General features: G+C 33.4%; 2 protein-coding genes and 1 long non-coding RNA gene across 3 annotated transcripts; all 3 read left to right on the top strand.

Moving 5' to 3' along the window:
* Window positions 1–2,433: 2,433 nt before the first annotated feature.
* LOC124454508 lies at window positions 2,434–13,050 on the top strand. Its single transcript, XR_006951476.1, has 2 exons — window positions 2,434–2,740; window positions 12,995–13,050. It is a non-coding gene; the product is annotated as an uncharacterized LOC124454508 (long non-coding RNA).
* On the top strand, window positions 6,366–8,899 carry LOC124454500 (complement C1q subcomponent subunit B-like). The gene is made up of 2 exons (XM_047005306.1): window positions 6,366–6,546; window positions 8,583–8,899. Exons 1-2 carry the CDS (start codon window positions 6,454–6,456, stop codon window positions 8,805–8,807), a joined length of 318 nt encoding a protein of 105 aa, XP_046861262.1. The 5' UTR covers window positions 6,366–6,453; the 3' UTR covers window positions 8,808–8,899.
* Window positions 13,051–16,424: 3,374 nt separating the features above from the next.
* LOC124454496 (collagen triple helix repeat-containing protein 1-like) lies at window positions 16,425–20,425 on the top strand. The gene is made up of 3 exons (XM_047005300.1): window positions 16,425–16,605; window positions 18,643–18,972; window positions 19,992–20,425. The coding sequence occupies exons 1-3, from the start codon at window positions 16,513–16,515 to the stop codon at window positions 20,340–20,342; spliced, it is 774 nt and encodes a 257-aa protein (XP_046861256.1). The 5' UTR covers window positions 16,425–16,512; the 3' UTR covers window positions 20,343–20,425.
* The last annotated feature ends 2,156 nt before the right edge of the window (window positions 20,426–22,581 follow it).

Here is a 22,581-nt window from a genome sequence, read left to right as displayed (position 1 = left end):
TCGTATCATACGCGTATCGCTCTCGTATCATACGCGTATCGTTCTCGTATCATACGCGTATCGCTCTCGTATCATACGCGTATCGCTCTCGTATCATACGCGTATCGTTCTCGTATCATACGCGTATCGCTCTCGTATCATACGCATTTGATTCGCGTACCGTATGTGAACAAATACGCGAGCGGCACTGTACGTTAAAAATTATACATATGCATATTTAAATTTTACCTAAAATTTGTGTGAGAGTATATTTCATAAATATAAGCCATTTTAGATGAAAAGAAAGTGGATGTCTGATTATAAAAGAGAGGTTGAGTCAGAAAATATTCCCAGTACAAGTAGTGAACCTCAAGAGCAAATAGAAGAAACAACTTGTGATGAGCCTGTATTAGAGAAGGTAAACTTATATGATTATTACGCCAATGCTGTAAGGGTTAATGTGAATTATTGTTTTGTATATGTATTGCTGTTGTTTCTAATCTAAAAAGTAGCTGTGCAATGTGAATTACAATGCCAAAATTGTTTAAAACTTGAAAAAGAGAAACGTCGTTACAGGAACTTATGGCTTGTTTTAAAGCATAAGCTTTAGTTTAGCTGAACTTATGCAAGCAGTTCTAAAATGGATATGCTTGCAGTGGGTAAGTGTTTTTTAAGATGATGGGCCTGTTAATTTTATTTCATGTATGATTCTAGGTCAAGAGAAGATTTGCCAACATAATAGGATCAGCCATGTTTAATAACCTCAATTTCTACAATACTACCAAGTAAGCTTACATGCACCCCCAGAAAATTATTGAAGTTAATTACTAAGAAATATGGATTTAATCAACCTTGTGTAGCTGCCCATTACTGAAGTATCTTATTTCATAGATTAGTAGGACAACAACAGCAGCAATAAAGAATCATCAAATAGTAGCAAAGTGGTTGATCTTGATAGTTGTCCTGCTGAGGAGGTTTTGGACGCAAATGATCTTAGTGGTGACTCAGACTCAGAGAGTGATCTTGGTGCTGAACAAAGTTATGAGACTGAGACAGAAGAGATAATCACATCTAGTGACAAGGATGTTGACTCTGAATCAGAGCAGCCAAGAACATTTAAAAGGTAACAATTTTTGGATGAGAACTGTCATTTATCAATCACCATTACAATGTTAAAATAGTGGTGATTGTTAAATAAATCAAAGTTAAACAGCTTATTTAATCAGTCACTACCTTGATGATACAAAAAGTGTGTGCCAGTATGTAATTGTATTTATTGATAGCTACTATTGCATTTCATAAATTGAGTTTTTTTCTTTTGTAGAGTGCTCAACAAAGACACACACCTAAGAACAGAAAAAAATTCATTGTGTTCTTCACCCAACTGTTTGCAATTTTTAAATTTTGCCCAATTTGCAAATCAGACGATGTTCTTGTTGAGTTATTGCAAAATGGTTCAATGGCAAAAGTGAAAGTTAGTTGTTCCAATCAAAAATGTGGAGCAGACACACATGGAATAATTAACCAGTCATGATTGGGATTTCCATTCCTGCTGGAAATTTGCTATTGTCATTTGGTATTGTGACTGCTAGAACCTCTGCGACAAAGGTGATCAGAGTTCTACAGCACATGGGATTGGGATGCATTTCATTGAGTACATACTTCTCTCAACAGTGTGTAAGTAAGACTTATCCGATAGTGTAAAAGAAAGATGTAAAGAAATTACTACAATCAAATGAAAAGCTTGAAAGTCTTTTTAAAATTTTGTGTAGGAAAAACTGTATCCTGCATTGGTGATCTACTGGAAAAAATACGAAGAGAGTTTGATAGAGAAAGTGATGGCATGTAAACAGCCAATTGCAATTGCTGGGGGTGGAAGACACGATTTCATGGGACATAGTGCTAAATATTGTGCATATACAACATTCTGTTGCACAGTACCTCAAACCATTAGTTTTTCACTTGTGCAGGTACATTTCTTTGAATTATGTGATTTTCTTCTTCAAAATTATTTACCTATTTGCTATTTTGTAGAGAAATTAAGTTGGAAATAGCACTGGTATGGAGTTTGAGGGATTTAAAAGATCAATGGATTTTTTTAAATCTCGCAATATTCCAATCTTCATGTTAATTGCCAAACATATGAGAGAGAATTGTCCAAGTATTACCTTCTACTTTGACCTTTGGCATTTGAATAAAAGTAATGATTTTTTTTAGTTAATGAAACAGTACTTTATAAAGCAAAAATTGAACATATAGCTAGTATAAAATTTACTACTTTTACTGGCATCAATAGTTGAAGTGTTTATCTAAAACATATTTTATATTTCATCTTAGAAGTGACCAAACTCCTGACCAAACTTGCAGCATGTGCTGGATGTGAGTCTTTATCAAGCTGTATAAGACCTTATTCCAACCATTTGTACTGGAGTGCTACATCAACATCCTCTTGGTCATGTCAAAAACCAACACAATGGATTTTCAGACCCTTTATTTGACAAATGTGCTCAGGATTCCAACATAAAACCATGCAAATGGCTAAATGAAGATAAAAAATCTTAAACAATTCTTGTTGCTATCAAAAGAAATATTCTCTGTATAATAATCTTTTATTCATTGCCTTGTCTGTACATTCTATATCATACAATAAGATGTTTGCAGCTTTAAGCTTTAACTGGAGTTTCCCAAGTTAAAGTGCATAATTCAAAATTTAAAAATGGTGAAGCTGTTGTAAGAAATGTAAAAGTTGCTCAGGATTTTGGTAAGGTTGTTTAATATATTTCTCCTACTGCCTGATATCATGTGTTAAATGCCATAATAGTCAAAGCCATAATAAGAAATGATTACCATAAAATAGAATTTTGAATAATTTGCACATTGCTCCTCCAGGGTATGTTGAAGATATATATCAAGTTTTGAAAAAATGGGGAAACATTGACAAAAAGCCAAAGATGATCTATTACGAATGACGCCATTGCCAATGAATTCCATGTTGGACAAGCAATCAAAAAGTGAAGCTATCTCAAAAAAGCAAGAAGACAAAGCATGCCAGCTGTACATGTACCCCCAACTAAGCCACGTTTTACAAAAAGGCATTTTTTGCTTTGAGTGAATTTGAATCTTGTTTTTGAAACTGACTCACTTTATTGTTTGATATAGCTGAAGTATCACCTGTCCAAGAAAAAATCACTGATCAGAGAAATGACAAGGCAGCACCTTGATGCACTGTGTGCAAGAATTGAATGAAAGGCCATATAATTATAATTAACTGTCCAAAAAACCAAAAGTAACCACTTTTTTAAGAGCTGGTGGTATGAGCCCAGTTAGTTGGGATTCAGGGAAGTGTAAAATGACTGCATGGAAAGAATAAAATAAAAAAGGAATTGTAATTTTGCATCTTTTGTATAACAAGAATAAGTGTGAATTGAAGATGCAATACATCAAGAGTAGCTAAAATCATTCCACACCTCACTGAATCCCTACTAGCTGGGCTCATGCACGCAACACCTAAAATGATATATAATGTTATGTCATTTTACAATTGTCCTCTTCATACCCTGCAAAGTGTTCATTTTTTTTTAAATTAAAAGTTGTTCGAATAACATGGTAAGCACAAGCCTGAATTGTTTTGTCTCAAAGAATGCAATGTACCAATCTTGCAAATTGCCTATATGCAACAACTTGAAAAAAACGGGAAAGGCATAATACACAAGGTGCATTAAAACAGGTAGGAGTCCATAAAATACAAATTTTGCAAGTGTGCAATCATAGATAACCCAGACAGAAGCATTTAACTGTTAATTCTAACAAACCTTTGCTCCAAGAATCCTTTACAATATCTAACTGCATCTCGTCTTTGGTAAAGATTGGCAGCTAAATTTTATGCCCATCGATTGAGGCAAATGGCATCAAATCCTGGATGCTCTGTGATGCATTTTGGCTGCCTTCCTAATTCATATACCACCATATGATCTTGCATTTCAACCATGCAATTGATAAATTCGTGGCAACATCTACATTCTTTTGGATTAACCAAGAGAGGAACACGGCAGTTATCACAATTGCACCTAAGAAAGTTATCTGTCAAAAGCTTCGGCTACAGTAAATAAACAAATTTTCCAACTTTTCTAACCAAGAATCAAGAGGAACTTCATTTTGCATTCTGCGTTCGAGCTCTTCTGTTTGGCGTCTTTCTTCTTCTGTCTCTCTATTATAGTTTTCTAACCACTCATCATCAGCAAGTGGTTCGCCAAGCTGCAACTTGGCCGTACTCAAAATCGCCATCGGTGTTTCGGAGCGCATTTGATGACGATTGATCTTCGTCTTGTAAATCGAATTCCCGCCTGTTCAATTCAATATTTTCCACTGTTGTTGCTGTACTCGACTCAGAATCGGATGTCGACATGTTTCGTACAATTTTTATATTAATTTCAAAGCAATATATAAAGAATTGTTATTTCACACTATGATGTTTTGTATGCAGCGCATTCATACGTTCCTTAAATGACGTCACAAACCTCTCGTCTTAAGTCCTCTCAGAGGCGCGGAAATTTCTAAAAAGCAAGCTAATTCAAATTGCAAAAAACCTGCTTTTTTTACGAAGTTTTCTTCAAAATCATATTTTCCATAGTCTAAACTTTAAAAGCTCAACGAATTTGGAAAGGCTGTATGTGCACTTTACATGTTCATCACACTTTAAGCAGTCATTAGCATGATCAGGTGAAAAAATAGGAAAAAAGTATGGCAATCTGCTCTTCATTTCAAAGAACGAAAAATATATGTTTGAGTTTAGTTTATAATGATGAAGATCAAAATACCAAGAAATATCATATATTGATAATGTAGTAAGACAAAGTTTGACTAAATGGCATATATAGTGCGACAAGCAGTACGATAAAGTAATGCTTTTTACGTTTTAAAAAAGATTTTAAGAGGAAAGTCCAAAAGTTACAGTCTCGCTGCAGTCTTTGTGGAACAATTTAATAGCGTGTTTATGTTAACACGTTTAATTATTGCTAATAGGAATATCAACATGTTATATGATTGTGGATGTAGATCGTCCAGGTCAGTGTAGTCCTGAGAAGGACAGTTGGTGTTGATGTTGACTGACGTTTCGACAAACTTAGCGGTAGTCAGCTTTAGAGTTATTGCTGTATTCATATGTCTGGTTCATACGTCATCGTATTATGTGTACAGGAAAAGTGTGAGTGTCAACCGAGTATTGTCTTCGTGGTTAGTCTAGAGTAATGCAAAACATGTATGGTATCTATTTCCCTAAACAATTTGTGAAACTCATGATAGTTAAAAAAATTTTCTGCGAGATCTTCCATTTCTGCATTGGTTGAAAGAAGTTTCATAAATTTACTTAACGAATGTACGTACTATCATAGTCATTCATCTATATCTTATGATTTTTAAAACAACTTGACGCGATAAACCAAATCCATGAACGGTTTTTCTGGGGCATCATTCGTCAATAGATAAGATGTATGAGTTTTTAAGATTTAAGATTTATAAGATTTAAGAGATTTAAGATTTAAGAGTACATGATAATTTGTTAAGAGCATCAACAGGACTTAACTATCATTCTGCTTATTGTATCCTCAGCATGTGTATGTGGCTGCAAAGGTTTGCTAAGTTTCAGAACGCTTTTTCAGAAGAATCGAAACTTCTACTTCCTTTATTTGCCTAAAATTATTGCACTAAGCAAAAGGTCATCAAAAGATCGATAAAAGATTGATAACCGTTGTTGCTAGCAAAACTGAAATCAATTCGTTGCTTTCTAGCATCAGTTGAGAGAGTTGATGGCAATGAATGTGTGAAGTTGGGCTTAATTCTCTGGCATTAAATATTAAGTGAGGAGGTATATAGGAAATATTTCACTCAAAATAAGCGATTGAAGAAAAAGGGGGTTCTGTTCACAATACAAATTATTCGTTGATTTATGTTTTTGTTGCTGGTATGTACGTCGTATTGTAGACTTTTAAAGCTAAATCAAAATAAAAACGGCTCCAATTTCGAGTTTATCACACCTATGTAGTGTGGAAGATGCTTTAATGAAATTTTTAAAAATATGTAGATTGTTTTATTTACAACATCTTCGTTTAATCACTCAAAAATATTCCACATTTTTCAAGTCATTAAAATGACTTTATTTCTCATAGAAATTTGATTAATTAAAATTCAGTGATGTTTGCAAAAAAGCGCTCGTTCCAGGCACTTATATACAAATAAATTCCATCCAGTCTATCGATTGGTTGAATTTTATTCTTTGTAATTGTATTACCAATGATGTCGGTATAGAAGTATTTTAAATTTCAAATTAGCGGCCAAAATTTATTTTGTCTCAGCTAGGATCTGCCACTTGTTCATTATTCCGTTCAAGTCGAAGACAACAGTGCTACGTACAAGTTCTTCAAAATTTTCTGTTGTCCACTTCTCCTTAAGGTTAAAACGACATTTAATTTCAACTAAATGATGAAAGTTGCTGCACCAGTTACGTTATGTTGGGTCATGGCTTTGTGCGTGTATTTGGCTGAATGTAATGAGGAAATTCAAGATGAAACTGTACGTATTCAATGCTAACACTAGTAGGTTATGGTGTGTTTTTCAATTTGCAAATCATAAACGGAATAACAGTCAACTAAGTTTATAACTTCAAAACTAAAGTGTCTTGATTGTTAAAATTCGTATAAGTGTGCACGTATTCTTCTTTAAAATAAAATACACTACATCATTTGTTTAAGTGTTGGCTTTAAGAAATTGACTAGTTGTAGAAATTTTTGTTATCTCGTAGAATTACTACAAATGCAATCATTTCTTGCAATACGCTGGAATGAAATTTAAAATAATTGGTAAAAATCGTAAGAGATGCACCGCTGGGAGATGGGTGTTCTCATTTATAGCTTTCGATTCTCAATGTATTTTTTACAGTACTATATTTTTTTACGATGCACTATGTTTCATTAATAAAAATATTTCAAGTTTGAAATCATTCACTTTTCGTAGTCGTGAATGAGAAAGTTGTACGATTATAGAGTGCTATTCTGCTCTAATTATTTCAACGCCTTTAGAAATGTTACAAATTTGGGCAACCGTCTCAGCACAAACAATCAACGTCATAAAAAGCCCCCACCAATTTAACTAGCATATTTCCGCCTAAAATTAGGTGCATGATTGTTCCTTTCAGCAATATACTTGCATGAGGAAGATAACAACATCGATAATTGTAACGAATGTTTGGATTCTTGCATGCAAAATAAATACTGTTTTTTTAAAGATATACCAAGAAGATTTGTATACATGAATCAGAAACGGATATACCAAAGTATAATCCATATAATTCAAACCACAAAAGGTTTTTATGTATATAATTGCCTTAATCGCATCAGTTGTTTCGAAACGTAAAACGCAAGCATTAAACACAATGCGATCGTCCTATTCATCTGGATGAGACTCTGCTCAAAGAATGAGACTACCAAACTATATTACACTGGACTCTGCAATATTATTGACAAAAACTTGTTGAAACTGAAAATTGACTAGTAGATATTGTATATTACAATAAAAAGTTCTCTGTAATATATATAATTCATAAGCCGCAAAATATTTCAACAAAAACACCCACAAATTTTCTCGTTTGAACTTTTACAAATTTTTGTTTTATACGGTGCCTAGATCTGTTATTGTCCGTTATGTAATAGTCCTCCGACTTCAATCAAATATTTATGTTTAAATGTCTCGTAAAACACTATCGAGCTGCAGACAAAAGGAACTATAAGGAAGTCAACCACAGAGAAAGGAATCAAATATGTAAATATTATAAATTGTAAGGCAGCTTAATTCTCCTCCATAGTATGTAGTGATCAAACAAAATTACATTTTTGTGAAGACAACAAATATTAAATTATGTAATCACAACACGTATAACAACAATTTTTATAAGTTAAACGAATGCATTATTATAATCACCAATTCATCTAACTTTCAATAAACATGTATGTTTTGCACTCATTTTATATGTAACCGTTAATGTTCATCACTATAAGGTATCATAAATTCTAGATCTGTGTATGACGTAACAAGCTGTCAAGCTGTACAATTGAGAATGGTAAAATAATGCATGATTGCCGTAAATGTTGCTATTGAGTATCCTCCATGACTTGAGTTGCGCTTAATATGTCAGTGCACTTTACATCAGAATTTTCAGATACTTTATTTCAATGATATTTTCAGGTGTATAATAAAGATAAATGGTGTAAATTGTCTCTTAAAATAATCATGTGATCTTTATATTGTAATTCATTACTGCTATCCTGACACGGTTAGCAGGTCGAAACAAAGTACATCATAAATAATTGACTATTCGGAAAAAATATGCAAATTGAGCGTGGATTCGAGACAAGCGGAAGTTCAATCGTTGCGAAAAACTTTCAGGTTGTTAAAAAGCTACCACGAGCATGGACCTTTTTTTTCGTTATTTGTTAAATCTTATGAGCAAAAAATCTTAATTAAAAAAATTATTAAGCTAGAACGAAAAAGTATTAAGCGAGAACGAAACTAAATTCAGACAGTCATTAAACATTATTTTCATGTGTTAACAGAGAATGCGAGAGCCTAGAGCTATTTCTAAGAAGGTTAATTCATGCACATCCTGTTGTGCTGCACCTGGAATTCCTGGTGCACCCGGAACTCCTGGTGTCCATGGGGTCCCAGGCACAAGAGGCTCTGACGGAAGAGATGGGAGGCCAGGAATCAGAGGACCATCTGGGCCGAAGGGTGACAAAGGAATCCAAGGTAGTCTAGGAAGGACTGGTGCAAAAGGGTAAAAAAGGTGAGGCTGGTAAAGTAGGTGCTCCAGGAAATAATTTTGAATCCAACTGGAAGCAATGCACATGGAAAGAAAATAATGATCTTGATAATGGACTTATAAAGGTAAATACTTGTATTATTATTAAAAAAACAGTTGAACAATTAGTAAACAATGAAGACACTTGAAAATGTAATTTTTATTCTATGAAACTTTAATTTTGCTTCTCTCTTAGCTAGACTACCTATTTACTTTTATCTAAAGCAAAACCAAATAATCATTTATGTAAATGTGAGCCCACAATAACTAAAAGTGTATGAAATCGAAACCAAAATATTGCGCCAAAGTTGTGCTAATTTGTCCTAGTTTAAGTTAATTTGCTTTGTTATTTGTCATAGTTTATGTTGTTTTCCGTTAAGAGTTAAAGTGTGTTGTATTTGTTCTTGTATATAGGTAGATGTTTGAGTAAATGTGATTGAAGAATCTTAGAAATGAACAAGAATTTGATAAAGTCTTTATTTATAAATTTTTATTGATCAAATCTTGAAGTATGTCATACTAGTGTAATATAAATCCATCGCTTAAATTCCTGTCGAAAACGTTTAAGGAAAAATATAGCCGTTTACAAATTTGATATTGTTATAACCCGGTTTCTCGAGTGTAATTAGACCGGCTCTTTCATGCACCATCCCCAAAAGCTCATTGAGTTCCTAGAATATTTATGTATCAAGCGTAAAAAGCATACAAAAAAGCAACGTGAAATGAGAATAATGTCAGTATCAAAAATTATTAGAAATTAGAGGACTAGAAAACGTCACAGATTGTTCTTTTCATATTTTAATGGCAAAAAAAGTTGTAATTTAGCTGGCTATTTCTACGACGAGTTTTTATGGCTTGCATTAATTGTTAAAAAGTTAGACAAATTTACTGTTAAAACATTACTTAACTTATGTTCTCTAGTCTCTACGAACATTTAGATGAAATGAGAACTTTCTATAAAACCTGTCATCTCGCACGTCAAACAGAATCCCCAGCATTTCACTCAACCAGTTGTAATTCATTACTGGGAGTGCTTAAGTAGTTGAACTTTACGCATGCGTGCTTACAATGTATACATAACTATTTCTGCTTGCTTGATGTATTCTAGATATGCAGTTTCAAGAAAAAACGTGACAATACTTATCTTCGCGTGTTCTACGCTGGCAACCTCCGTATTCAAAACTGCGACGGGTGTTGTAAGCGATGGTATTTCAAATTCAATGGAAAAGAATGTAATCCTACAATTGAAGGTGTTTATTTCATATGGAAAGGTAAAGGAACACAGAGTATCCATCGTCATCGTCAGATAGAGGGATATTGTGGCAACATCGATAAGGCTACTGTTAATGTTGGTTTCTATGTCGGTAATTTTCAGGGATATTCCAATGCAGATGCCTCCAGTGGATGGAATTCAGTCTCTCGAATTGTGATCCAAAGTTCAGCCCCTCAGAGTTGAATCAATACAAAACTGACGACTGAACTTTATTTGCTCAACTTTTGTATTTTATTGTTTTATGGTATTTAAAGCTTAACGTTCAGAAGCTGTTATCTCAACTGTTTTAGTAAATGTTAAAAACCTTCAATCCTTTCATGCATGCTCGATTCCCTATATCTTTAAAAAACAACAAAAATGTTTTTCAGTGTATCAATAATTTGTGCAATTATTTTTGTTGTTCATGGCTATTGTTGTTCATTGACTACGTCAAACTTTCTTGAACACATTTGTTTACTTCTTTTATATGTACTATATAATACTAATTTCCAAATCAACATTACCCTCTACTGTCTTTATCATCTACTATATCCTTCTCTGCTTCTTGTAACCTTATTAATCCTGTTGGATATCTCTATCATTACTTCTGTGTGATATCACTTGATAAAACATGAAATCTTTCTTTTTCTTGAAGTAATATTCATTAGTCTATTTCTAGCACATTCTTCCATCTCTCTTTAGTGGTATGTAAACTTGCTTCTTACAATTATTTTTGTTTGTTTGTGTCCTCGGTTTGAAATTTGTTCATTATCTTCTTATTAGTAATCTACAAGTCTACCGAGTACTACATCTACCTCAATTCTTGATTTCTTCTTATTGTCTAATTTACATCTTACTTATAGAGCATAACCATATTTATTATGAAGATACGCAGTACCTTCAATTTCCAACTTTAAACACATGAATCTATTTGAATTGTTTTGTATATTTAAAATACGGTTATAGGAAAACTCTTTCCTTTAAAGAAAGTCTTAAATTTCTATGCTCTTCCCAACGACTTCAAAATACACCCCTTGGTTATATGTTTCCCATCTTCAAGGCTTGCAAGTTTTATATCTGGTCTCTTGTGCTCACGAGATGTCTATACCAAAAACTTTTTCCAACCAAAGTCCTATCATTATATTCTTGTTACCAGTTCAAAAATCTTGTATTTCTTCTTACCTCTTAATAAATACATAGGCCATCCCTCTCTTCTTTTTGATTTACATCAGTTCAATTTCTTTCAACCCTCAACAGCTACATTTATGGTAGTCATTGTTTTCCAAGGCCAAAACAAATCCGGTATGAAAGCACTATAAGGCGATAGCAAAATTGATAAGACAGTACTTTACCAATTTCAACGGGGCTGGAAATTGGAACCTAGGAAACACTTTCCTAAGCAAACCGTTACCTGCATTTTTGATCATATTTACCCAGAGCAGCAGGGCCGAAGACAAAACTTTAATTGTGGGGCGGGGGGGAAACATTTGTGCACAAATAATTTTTTTTAAGTAATTTGGTTTCTATAGAAATCAGTCGAGTACAACTGAATATACGAAGAGACACCCATCCGCTCTAGCTGTAGCCTTAACTGCAGTCCTTATATATTTTGTGGCCAAAATACGAGGTAACGATGATTACGGCTTTAGACCTCCTTGTCAATGTCAATGTTAATATCTATACACTCTGTTGTTCAGAATCGTACGTTTGACAGTAAAGATATATACATTTATATCATTGATGCTTACTAGATGATTGTTCGAATATCTTGCTGGTAACATAAGCCCGGATTTGTTGAAGCTTATATTGGGCGTGAGGAAATATTTTTGTGCTAAATATTTTGATTTGTGATATAATTGATTTCGAAATGCCTTTTTAAGTTGCAGTACATTGATATACACCCAAAGTTTATTGAAGTGGCGTATCTTATTTTAATATTTTGGTCAAAAACATAATACAGGTTACCATGATTGAATTAGTTTACAGGTTCAAGAGAAATTAAGTATACCAGGAATAGATTATCTAAATCATGGTTACATTGAAAACCCAGTGTAAAACTTCTCTTCCCGGCAGTTCTGCATGCGTAGAATGCATATAAAGGAAAGTTTTACCAAAGGATAATAAAGTGATTTTTGGAGGCTCCATTATCAAAAGTTTAAAAAATTATTCACATATCATGGGGTTATACAACGAAACAGCCAATGAACACTTTTTTCAATTTGTTTTGAAATAAGATTAAACAACTATTAAAAGATAGGAAACGAGTTTTAAATAGAAGAAAAGTTCCACTCAGATGAAAAACAAAAATGATGTCGTAAGTGACGCTCCATTATTCATTGCCTTGTCTTTAGATTCTATATCATACAATAAGATGTATGCAGCTTTAACTAAACCAAGGTTGATTGCTGGAATCATGAAAGCTTCTCCAATGTCTCAAGCAAGTGCATTGGAGGGATTTCACTCAGTTCTTAACCAGTTTGCACCCAAAATTATCAGCTACTCTTTTCCTAGAATGCTCTGCAGGTATTCTATGAAACATGTGTGATGAAACACCTAAACACCTATGTGTCATTACAGTTTTTATTCCCTTCTGCCAATTTAAACTCTTTCAAGAAATTGAATGCAATATTTATTTCATGAAGGCATATCCTTGCTGTAACTCATTTCAACAGCAATTTGGACAGGGATAATCAAGAGGTTAATGGTAGTTACCCAGGTTAAAGTTCATTATCCAAAATTTAAAAATGGTGAAGCTGTTGTAAGAAATGTAAAAGTTGCTTAGGATTTTGCTAAGGTTGTTAATATATTTCTCCTACTGCCTGATACCATGTGTTAAATGCCATAATAGTCAAAGCTTAATAAGAAATGAGTACCATAAAATAAAAGTTTGAATAATTTGCACATTGCTCCTCCAGGGTATGTTGAAGATATATATCAAGTGTTGTGCTCTGCACTCATTGATGAGGAAACATTGAAAAAAGCCAAAGATGATCTATTACGAATGACTCCATGGCCAATGATTTCCATGTTGGACAAGCAATCAAAAAGTGAAGCTATCTCAAAAAAAGCAACAAGACAAAGCACGCCAGCTGTACATATTCCCCCAACAAAGCCAGGTTTTACAAGTCTTGCTTTGAGTTAATTTGAATCTTATTTTTGGAACTGACTCACTTTATTGTTTGATATAGCAGAAGTATCACCTGATCAGAGAAATGAGAGGGCAGCACCTTGATGCACTGTGTGCAAGAATTGGATGAAAGGCCATAAAAATATAATTAACTGTCCAAAAAACCAAAAGTAACCACTTTTTTAGGAGCTGGTAGTATGAGCCCAGTTAGTTGGGATTCAGTGAAGTGTGAAATGACTGCATGGAAAGAATAAAAAGAAAAGGAATTGTAATTTTTTATGTTTTGTATAACAAGTATAAGTGTGAATCGAAGATGCAATACATATCAGTGGCTAAAATCATTCCACACTTCACTGAATCCCTACTAGCTGGCTCATGCACACAACACCTAAAATGATATATAATGTTATGTTATTTTACAAATTGTCCTCTTCATATCCTGGAAAGTGTTCATTTTTTTAAATTAAAAGTTGTCTCGAAGAATGCAATGTACCATTCTTGTAAATTGTGTATATGCAACAACTCGAAAAAACCTGAAAAGGCATAATACACAGGGTCCATTAAAACAGGTAGGAGTCCATAAAATACAAATTTTGCAAGTGTGCATTCATAGATAACCCAGACAGAAGCTTTTAACTGTTAATTTTAACAAACCTTTGCTCCAAGAATTCTTTACAATATCTAACTCCATCTCGTCTTTGGTAAAGATAGGCAGCTAAATTTTATCCCATCGATTGAGGCAAATGGAATCAAATTATGGATGCTCTGTGATGCATTTTGGCTGCCTTCCTAATTCGGATACCACCACATGATCTTCCATTTCAATCATGCAATTGATAAATTCGTGGCAACATCTACATTCTTTTGGATTAACCAAGAGAGGAACTCGGCAGTTACCACAATTGCACCTAAGAAAGTTATCTGTCAAAAGCTTCGGCAACAATAAACAAATTTTCCAACTTTTCTTACCAAGAATCAAGAGGAACTCGTTTTGCACTCTGCGTTCGAGCTCTTCTGTTTGGCGTCTTTCTTCTTCTGTCTCTCTATTATACTTTTCACTCATCATCTGCAAGTGGTTCGTTTTCATACGCTGCAACTTGGCCGTACTCAAAATCGCCATAGGTGTTTCGGAGCACATTTGATGACGATCGATCTTCGTCTTCTAAATCGAATTCGTGTCTGTTCAATTCAATATTTTTCGCTGTTGTTGCTGTACTAGACTCAGAATCGGATGTCGACATGTTTCGTACAATTTTTATATTAATTTCAAAGCAATATATAAAGAAATGTTATTTCACACTGTGTTGTTTTGTATGCAGCGCATTCATACGTTCCTTAAATGACGTCACAAACCTCTCGTCTTAAGTCCTCTCAGAGGCGCGGAAATTCTAAAAAGCAAGCTAATTCAAACTGCAAAAAACCTGCTTTTTTTACGAAGTTTTCTTCAAAATCATATTTTCCATAGTCTAAACTTTAAAAGTTCAACGAATTTGGAAAGGCTGTATGTGCACTTTACATGTTCATCACACTTTAAGCAGTCATTAGCATGATCATATGAAAAAATACGAAAAAGTATGGCAATCTGCTCTTCATTTCAAAGAACGAAAAATATATGTTTGAGTTTAGTTTATAATGATGAAGATCAAAATACCAAGAAATATCATATATTGATAATGTAGTAAGACAAAGTTTGACTAAATGGCATATATAGTGGGACAGCAGTACGATAAAGTAATGCTTTTTACGTTTTAAAAAAGATTTTAAGAGGAAAGTCCAAAAGTTACAGTCTCGCTGCAGTCTTTGTGGAACAATTTAATAGCGTGTTTATGTTAACACGTTTAATTATTGCTAATAGGAATATCAACATGTTATATGATTGTGGATGTAGATCGTCCAGGTCAGTGTAGTCCTGAGAAGGACAGTTGGTGTTGATGTTGACTGACGTTTCGACAAACTTAGCGGTAGTCAGCTTTAGAGTTATTGCTGTATTCATATGTCTGGTTCATACGTCATCGTATTATGTGTACAGGAAAAGTGTGAGTGTCAACCGAGTATTGTCTTCGTGGTTAGTCTAGAGTAATGCAAAACATGTATGGTATCTATTTCCTAAACAATTTGTGAAACTCATGATAGTTAAAAAATTTTCTGCGAGATCTTCCATTTCTGCATTGGTTGAAAGAAGTTTCATAAATTTACTTAACGAATGTACGTACTATCATAGTCATTCATCTATATCTTATGATTTTTAAAACAACTTGACGCGATAAACCAAATCCATGAACGGTTTTTCTGGGGCATCATTCGTCAATAGATAAGATGTATGAGTTTTTAAGATTTAAGATTTATAAGATTTAAGAGATTTAAGATTTAAGAGTACATGATAATTTGTTAAGAGCATCAACAGGACTTAACTATCATTCTGCTTATTGTATCCTCAGCATGTGTATGTGGCTGCAAAGGTTTGCTAAGTTTCAGAACGCTTTTTCAGAAGAATCGAAACTTCTACTTCCTTTATTTGCCTAAAATTATTGCACTAAGCAAAAGGTCATCAAAAGATCGATAAAAGATTGATAACCGTTGTTGCTAGCAAAACTGAAATCAATTCGTTGCTTTCCTAGCATCAGTTGAGAGAGTTGATGGCAATGAATGTGTGAAGTTGGGCTTAATTCTCTGGCATTAAATATTAAGTGAGGAGGTATATAGGAAATATTTCACTCAAAATAAGCGATTGAAGAAAAAGGGGGTTCTGTTCACAATACAAATTATTCGTTGATTTATGTTTTTGTTGCTGGTATGTACGTCGTATTGTAGACCTTTAAAGCTAAATCAAAATAAAAACGGCTCCAATTTCGAGTTTATCACACCTATGTAGTGTGGAAGATGCTTTAATGAAATTTTTAAAAATATGTAGATTGTTTTATTTACAACATCTTCGTTTAATCACTCAAAAATATTCCACATTTTTCAAGTCATTAAAATGACTTTATTTCTCATAGAAATTTGATTAATTAAAATTCAGTGATGTTTGCAAAAAAGCGCTCGTTCCAGGCACTTATATACAAATAAATTCCATCCAGTCTATCGATTGGTTGAATTTTATTCTTTGTAATTGTATTACCAATGATGTCGGTATAGAAGTATTTTAAATTTCAAATTAGCGGCCAAAATTTATTTTGTCTCAGCTAGGATCTGCCACTTGTTCATTATTCCGTTCAAGTCGAAGACAACAGTGCTACGTACAAGTTCTTCAAAATTTTCTGTTGTCCACTTCTCCTTAAGGTTAAAACGACATTTAATTTCAACTAAATGATGAAAGTTGCTGCACCAGTTACGTTATGTTGGGTCATGGCTTTGTGCGTGTATTTGGCTGAATGTAATGAGGAAATTCAAGATGAAACTGTACGTATTCAATGCTAACACTAGTAGGTTATGGTGTGTTTTTCAATTTGCAAATCATAAACGGAATAACAGTCAACTAAGTTTATAACTTCAAAACTAAAGTGTCTTGATTGTTAAAATTCGTATAAGTGTGCACGTATTCTTCTTTAAAATAAGATACACTACATCATTTGTTTAAGTGTTGGCTTTGAGACATTGACTAGTTGTAGAAATTTTTGTTATCTCGTAGAAGTACTACAAATGCAATCATTTCTTGCAATACGCTGGAATGAAATTTAAAATAATTGGTAAAAATCGTAAGAGATGCACCGCTGGGAGATGGGTGTTCTCATTTACAGCTTTCGATTCTCAATGTATTTTTTACAGTACTATATTTTTTTACGATGCACTATGTTTCATTAATAAAAATATTTCAAGTTTGAAATCATTCACTTTTCGTAGTCGTGAATGAGAAAGTTGTAATTATAGAGTGCTATTCTGCTCTAATTATTTCAACGCCTTTAGAAATGTTACAAATTTGGGCAACCGTCTCAGCACAAACAATCAACGTCATAAAAAGCCCCCACCAATTTAACTAGCATATTTCCGCCTAAAATTAGGTGCATGATTGTTCCTTTCAGCAATATACTTGCATGAGGAAGATAACAACATCGATAATTGTAACGAATGTTTGGATTCTTGCATGCAAAATAAATACTGTTTTTTTAAAGATATACCAAGAAGATTTGTATACATGAATCAGAAACGGATATACCAAAGTATAATCCATATAATTCAAACCACAAAAGGTTTTTATGTATATAATTGCCTTAATCGCATCAGTTGTTTCGAAACGTAAAACGCAAGCATTAAACACAAATGCGATCGTCCTATTCATCTGGATGAGACTCTGCTCAAAGAATGAGACTACCAAACTATATTACACTGGACTCTGCAATATTATTGACAAAAACTTGTTGAAACTGAAAATTGACTAGTAGATATTGTATATTACAATAAAAAGTTCTCTGTAATATATATAATTCATAAGCCGCAAAATATTTCAACAAAAACACCCACAAATTTTCTCGTTTGAACTTTTACAAATTTTTGTTTTATACGGTGCCTAGATCTGTTATTGTCCGTTATGTAATAGTCCTCCGACTTCAATCAAATATTTATGTTTAAATGTCTCGTAAAAACACTATCGAGCTGCTGCAGACAAAAGGAACTATAAGGAAGTCAACCACAGAGAAAGGAATCAAATATGTAAATATTATAAATTGTAAGGCAGCTTAATTCTCCTCCATAGTATGTAGTGATCAAACAAAATTACATTTTTGTGAAGACAACAAATATTAAATTATGTAATCACAACACGTATAACAACAATTTTTATAAGTTAAACGAATGCATTATTATAATCACCAATTCATCTAACTTTCAATAAACATGTATGTTTTGCACTCATTTTATATGTAACCGTTAATGTTCATCACTATAAGGTATCATAAATTCTAGATCTGTGTATGACGTAACAAGCTGTCAAGCTGTACAATTGAGAATGGTAAAATAATGCATGATTGCCGTAAATGTTGCTATTGAGTATCCTCCATGACTTGAGTTGCGCTTAATATGTCAGTGCACTTTACATCAGAATTTTTCAGATACTTTATTTCAATGATATTTTCAGGTGTATAATAAAGATAAATGGTGTAAATTGTCTCTTAAAATAATCATGTGATCTTTATATTGTAATTCATTACTGCTATCCTGACACGGTTAGCAGGTCGAAACAAAGTACATCATAAATAATTGACTATTCGGAAAAAATATGCAAATTGAGCGTGGATTCGAGACAAGCGGAAGTTCAATCGTTGCGAAAAACTTTCAGGTTGTTAAAAAGCTACCACGAGCATGGACCTTTTTTTTCGTTATTTGTTAAATCTTATGAGCAAAAATCTTAATTAAAAAATTATTAAGCTAGAACGAAAAGTATTAAGCGAGAACGAAACTAAATTCAGACAGTCATTAAACATTATTTTCATGTGTTAACAGAGAATGCGAGAGCCTAGAGCTATTTCTAAGAAGGTTAATTCATGCACATCCTGTTGTGCTGCACCTGGAATTCCTGGTGCACCCGGAACTCCTGGTGTCCATGGGGTCCCAGGCACAAGAGGCTCTGACGGAAGAGATGGGAGGCCAGGAATCAGAGGACCATCTGGGCCGAAGGGTGACAAAGGAATCCAAGGTAGTCTAGGAAGGACTGGTGCAAAGGGTAAAAAAGGTGAGGCTGGTAAAGTAGGTGCTCCAGGAAATAATTTTGAATCCAACTGGAAGCAATGCACATGGAAAGAAAATAATGATCTTGATAATGGACTTATAAAGGTAAATACTTGTATTATTATTAAAAAAACAGTTGAACAATTAGTAAACAATGAAGACACTTGAAAATGTAATTTTTATTCTATGAAACTTTAATTTTGCTTCTCTCTTAGCTAGACTACCTATTTACTTTTATCTAAAGCAAAACCAAATAATCATTTATGTAAATGTGAGCCCACAATAACTAAAAGTGTATGAAATCGAAACCAAAATATTGCGCCAAAGTTGTGCTAATTTGTCCTAGTTTAAGTTAATTTGCTTTGTTATTTGTCATAGTTTATGTTGTTTTCCTTTAAGAGTTAAAGTGTGTTGTATTTGTTCTTGTATATAGGTAGATGTTTGAGTAAATGTGATTGAAGAATCTTAGAAATGAACAAGAATTTGATAAAGTCTTTATTTATAAATTTTATTGATCAAATCTTGAAGTATGTCATACTAGTGTAATATAAATCCATCGCTTAAATTCCTGTCGAAAACGTTTAAGGAAAAATATAGCCGTTTACAAATTTGATATTGTTATAACCCGGTTTCGAGTGTAATTAGACCGGCTCTTTCATGCACCATCCCCAAAAGCTCATTGAGTTCCTAGAATATTTATGTATCAAGCGTAAAAAGCATACAAAAAAGCAACGTGAAATGAGAATAATGTCAGTATCAAAAATCATTAGAAATTAGAGGACTAGAAAACGTCACAGATTGTTCTTTTCATATTTTAATGGCAAAAAAAGTTTTAATTTAGCTGGCTATTTCTACGACGAGTTTTTATGGCTTGCATTAATTGTTAAAAAGTTAGACAAATTTACTGTTAAAACATTACTTAACTTATGTTCTCTAGTCTCTACGAACATTTAGATGAAATGAGAACTTTCTATAAAACCTGTCATCTCGCACGTCAAACAGAATCCCCAGCATTTCACTCAACCAGTTGTAATTCATTACTGGGAGTGCTTAAGTAGTTGAACTTTACGCATGCGTGCTTACAATGTATACATAACTATTTCTGCTTGCTTGATGTATTCTAGATATGCAGTTTCAAGAAAAAACGTGACAATACTTATCTTCGCGTGTTCTACGCTGGCAACCTCCGTATTCAAAACTGCGACGGGTGTTGTAAGCGATGGTATTTCAAATTCAATGGAAAAGAATGTAATCCTACAATTGAAGGTGTTTATTTCATATGGAAAGGTAAAGGAACACAGAGTATCCATCGTCATCGTCAGATAGAGGGATATTGTGGCAACATCGATAAGGGTACTGTTAATGTTGGTTTCTATGTCGGTAATTGTCAGGGATATTCCAATGCAGATGCCTCCAGTGGATGGAATTCAGTCTCTCGAATTGTGATCCAAGAAGTTCAGCCCCCTCAGAGTTGAATCAATACAAAACTGACGACTGAACTTTTATTGCTCAACTTTTTGTATTTTATTGTTTTATGGTATTTAAAGCTTAACGTTCAGAAGCTGTTATCTCAACTGTTTTAGTAAATGTTAAAAACCTTCAATCCTTTCATGCATGCTCGATTCCCTATATCTTTAAAAAACAACAAAAATGTTTTTCAGTGTATCAATAATTTGTGCAATTATTTTTGTTGTTCATGGCTATTGTTGTTCATTGACTACGTCAAACTTTCTTGAACACATTTGTTTACTTCTTTTATATGTACTATATAATACTAATTTCCAAATCAACATTACCCTCTACTGTCTTTATCATCTACTATATCCTTCTCTGCTTCTTGTAACCTTATTAATCCTGTTGGATATCTCTATCATTACTTCTGTGTGATATCACTTGATAAAACATGAAATCTTTCTTTTTCTTGAAGTAATATTCATTAGTCTATTTCTAGCACATTCTTCCATCTCTCTTTAGTGGTATGTAAACTTGCTTCTTACAATTATTTTTGTTTGTTTGTGTCCTCGGTTTGAAATTTGTTCATTATCTTCTTATTAGTAATCTACAAGTCTACCGAGTACTACATCTACCTCAGCGCATTCATACGTTCCTTACATGACGTCACAAACCTCTCGTCTTAAGTCCTCTCAGCTGTATTCATATGTCTGGTTCATATGTCGTCGTATTATGTGTACAGGAAAAGTCCTCTCAGAGGCGCGGAATTTCTCAATAGCAAGCTAATTCAAACCGCTAAATTGTTTTATTTCTTTACGAAATTTTCTTCGAAATCCTATTTTCCACAGTTTGAATTTTAAAAGTTCAACGAATTTGGAAAGGCTGTATGAGCACCTTAAATGTTCATCACACTTTAAGCAGTCATTAGCACGATCAGGTGAAAAAATACGAAAAAAGTATGGCAATCTGCTCTTCATTTCAAAGAACGAAAAATATATATTTGAGTGTAGTTTTTAATGATGAAGATCAAAAACACCAAGAAATATCATATATTGATAATATAGTAAGACAAAGTTTGACTAAATGGCATATATAGTGGGACAGCAGTACGATAAAGTAATGCTTTTTACGTTTTAAAAAAGATTTTAAGAGGAAAGTCAAAAAGTTACAGTCTCGCTGCAGTCTTTGTGGAACAATTTAATGGCGTGTTTATGTTAACACGTTTAATTATTGCTAATAGGAATATCAACATGTTATATGTTTGTGGATGTAGATCGTCCAGGTTAGTGTAGTCCTGAGAAGGACTGTTGGTTTTGATGTTGACTGACGGTTCGACAAACTTAGCGGTAGTCAACTTCAGAGTCATTGCCGTATTCATATGTCTGGTTCATACGTCATCATATTGTGTGTACAGGAAAAATGTGAGTGTCAACCATGTACTGTCTTTGTTGTAAGTCTAGAGTAATGCAAAACATATGTATGCTATCTATTTCCCTAAACCATTTATGAAACTCATGATAGTTAAAAAAATTTCTACAAGTTCTTCCATTACTTCATTTGTGGAAAGAAGTTTCATAAATTTACTTAACGAATGTACGTACTATCATAGTCATTCATATATATCTTATGACTTTAAAACAACTTGAGGCGATAAGCCAAATCCATGAACAGTTATTCTGGGGCATCATTCGTCAAATAGTTAAGATGTATGAGTCTTTAAGATTTAAGATTTATAAGATTTAAGAGATTTAAGATTTAAGAGTACATGTTATTTGTTAAGAGCATTAACAGTACTTAATTCTCATTTTGCTTATTGTATCCTTAACATGTGCATGTGGCTGCAAAAGTTTGCTAAGTTTCAGAATGCTTTTTCAGAAGAATCGAAACTTCTACTTCCTTTATTTGGTTAAAAATATTGCACAAAGCAAAAGGTCATCGAAAGATCGATAAAAGATTGATAACCGTTGTTGCTGGCAAAATTGAAGTCAATTCTTTGCTTTCCTAGCATCAGTTGAGTGAGTTGATGGCATAGAATGTGTGAAGTTGGGCTTAATTCTCTGGCATTAAATATTAAGCGAGGAGGTATAGAAGGAAATACTTCACTCAAAATAAGCAATTGGAGAAAAAGGCCTTTCTGTTCACAATACAAACGATTCGTTGATCTATGGTTTTCTTGTTGGTATGTACGTCGTATTGTAGACCTTAAAGCCAAATCAAAATAAAAACGGCTCCAATTTCGAGTTTATCACACCTATGTAGTGT

The sequence above is a fragment of the Xenia sp. Carnegie-2017 genome, unplaced genomic scaffold (assembly GCF_021976095.1).
Source record: "Xenia sp. Carnegie-2017 unplaced genomic scaffold, XeniaSp_v1 HiC_scaffold_3, whole genome shotgun sequence".
Taxonomy (NCBI): Eukaryota; Metazoa; Cnidaria; class Anthozoa; order Malacalcyonacea; family Xeniidae; genus Xenia; species Xenia sp. Carnegie-2017.
The sequence above is the reverse complement of the archived record's forward strand: the minus strand, read 5'-3'. Positions and strand labels throughout refer to the sequence as shown.

What these genes read in the sequence shown, in the direction of transcription:
- LOC124454500 (XM_047005306.1), top strand. Translation starts at nt 6,454, where the DNA reads ATGATGAAAGTTGCTGCACCAGTTACGTTATGTTGGGTCATGGCTTTG. An exon ending in AGGAAATTCAAGATGAAACT is followed by an intron (nt 6,547 to 8,582) that starts GTACGTATTCAA and finishes ATGTGTTAACAG; the next exon opens with AGAATGCGAGAGCCTAGAGC.
- LOC124454496 (XM_047005300.1), top strand. Translation starts at nt 16,513, where the DNA reads ATGATGAAAGTTGCTGCACCAGTTACGTTATGTTGGGTCATGGCTTTG. An exon ending in AGGAAATTCAAGATGAAACT is followed by an intron (nt 16,606 to 18,642) that starts GTACGTATTCAA and finishes ATGTGTTAACAG; the next exon opens with AGAATGCGAGAGCCTAGAGC. An exon ending in TTGATAATGGACTTATAAAG is followed by an intron (nt 18,973 to 19,991) that starts GTAAATACTTGT and finishes GATGTATTCTAG; the next exon opens with ATATGCAGTTTCAAGAAAAA.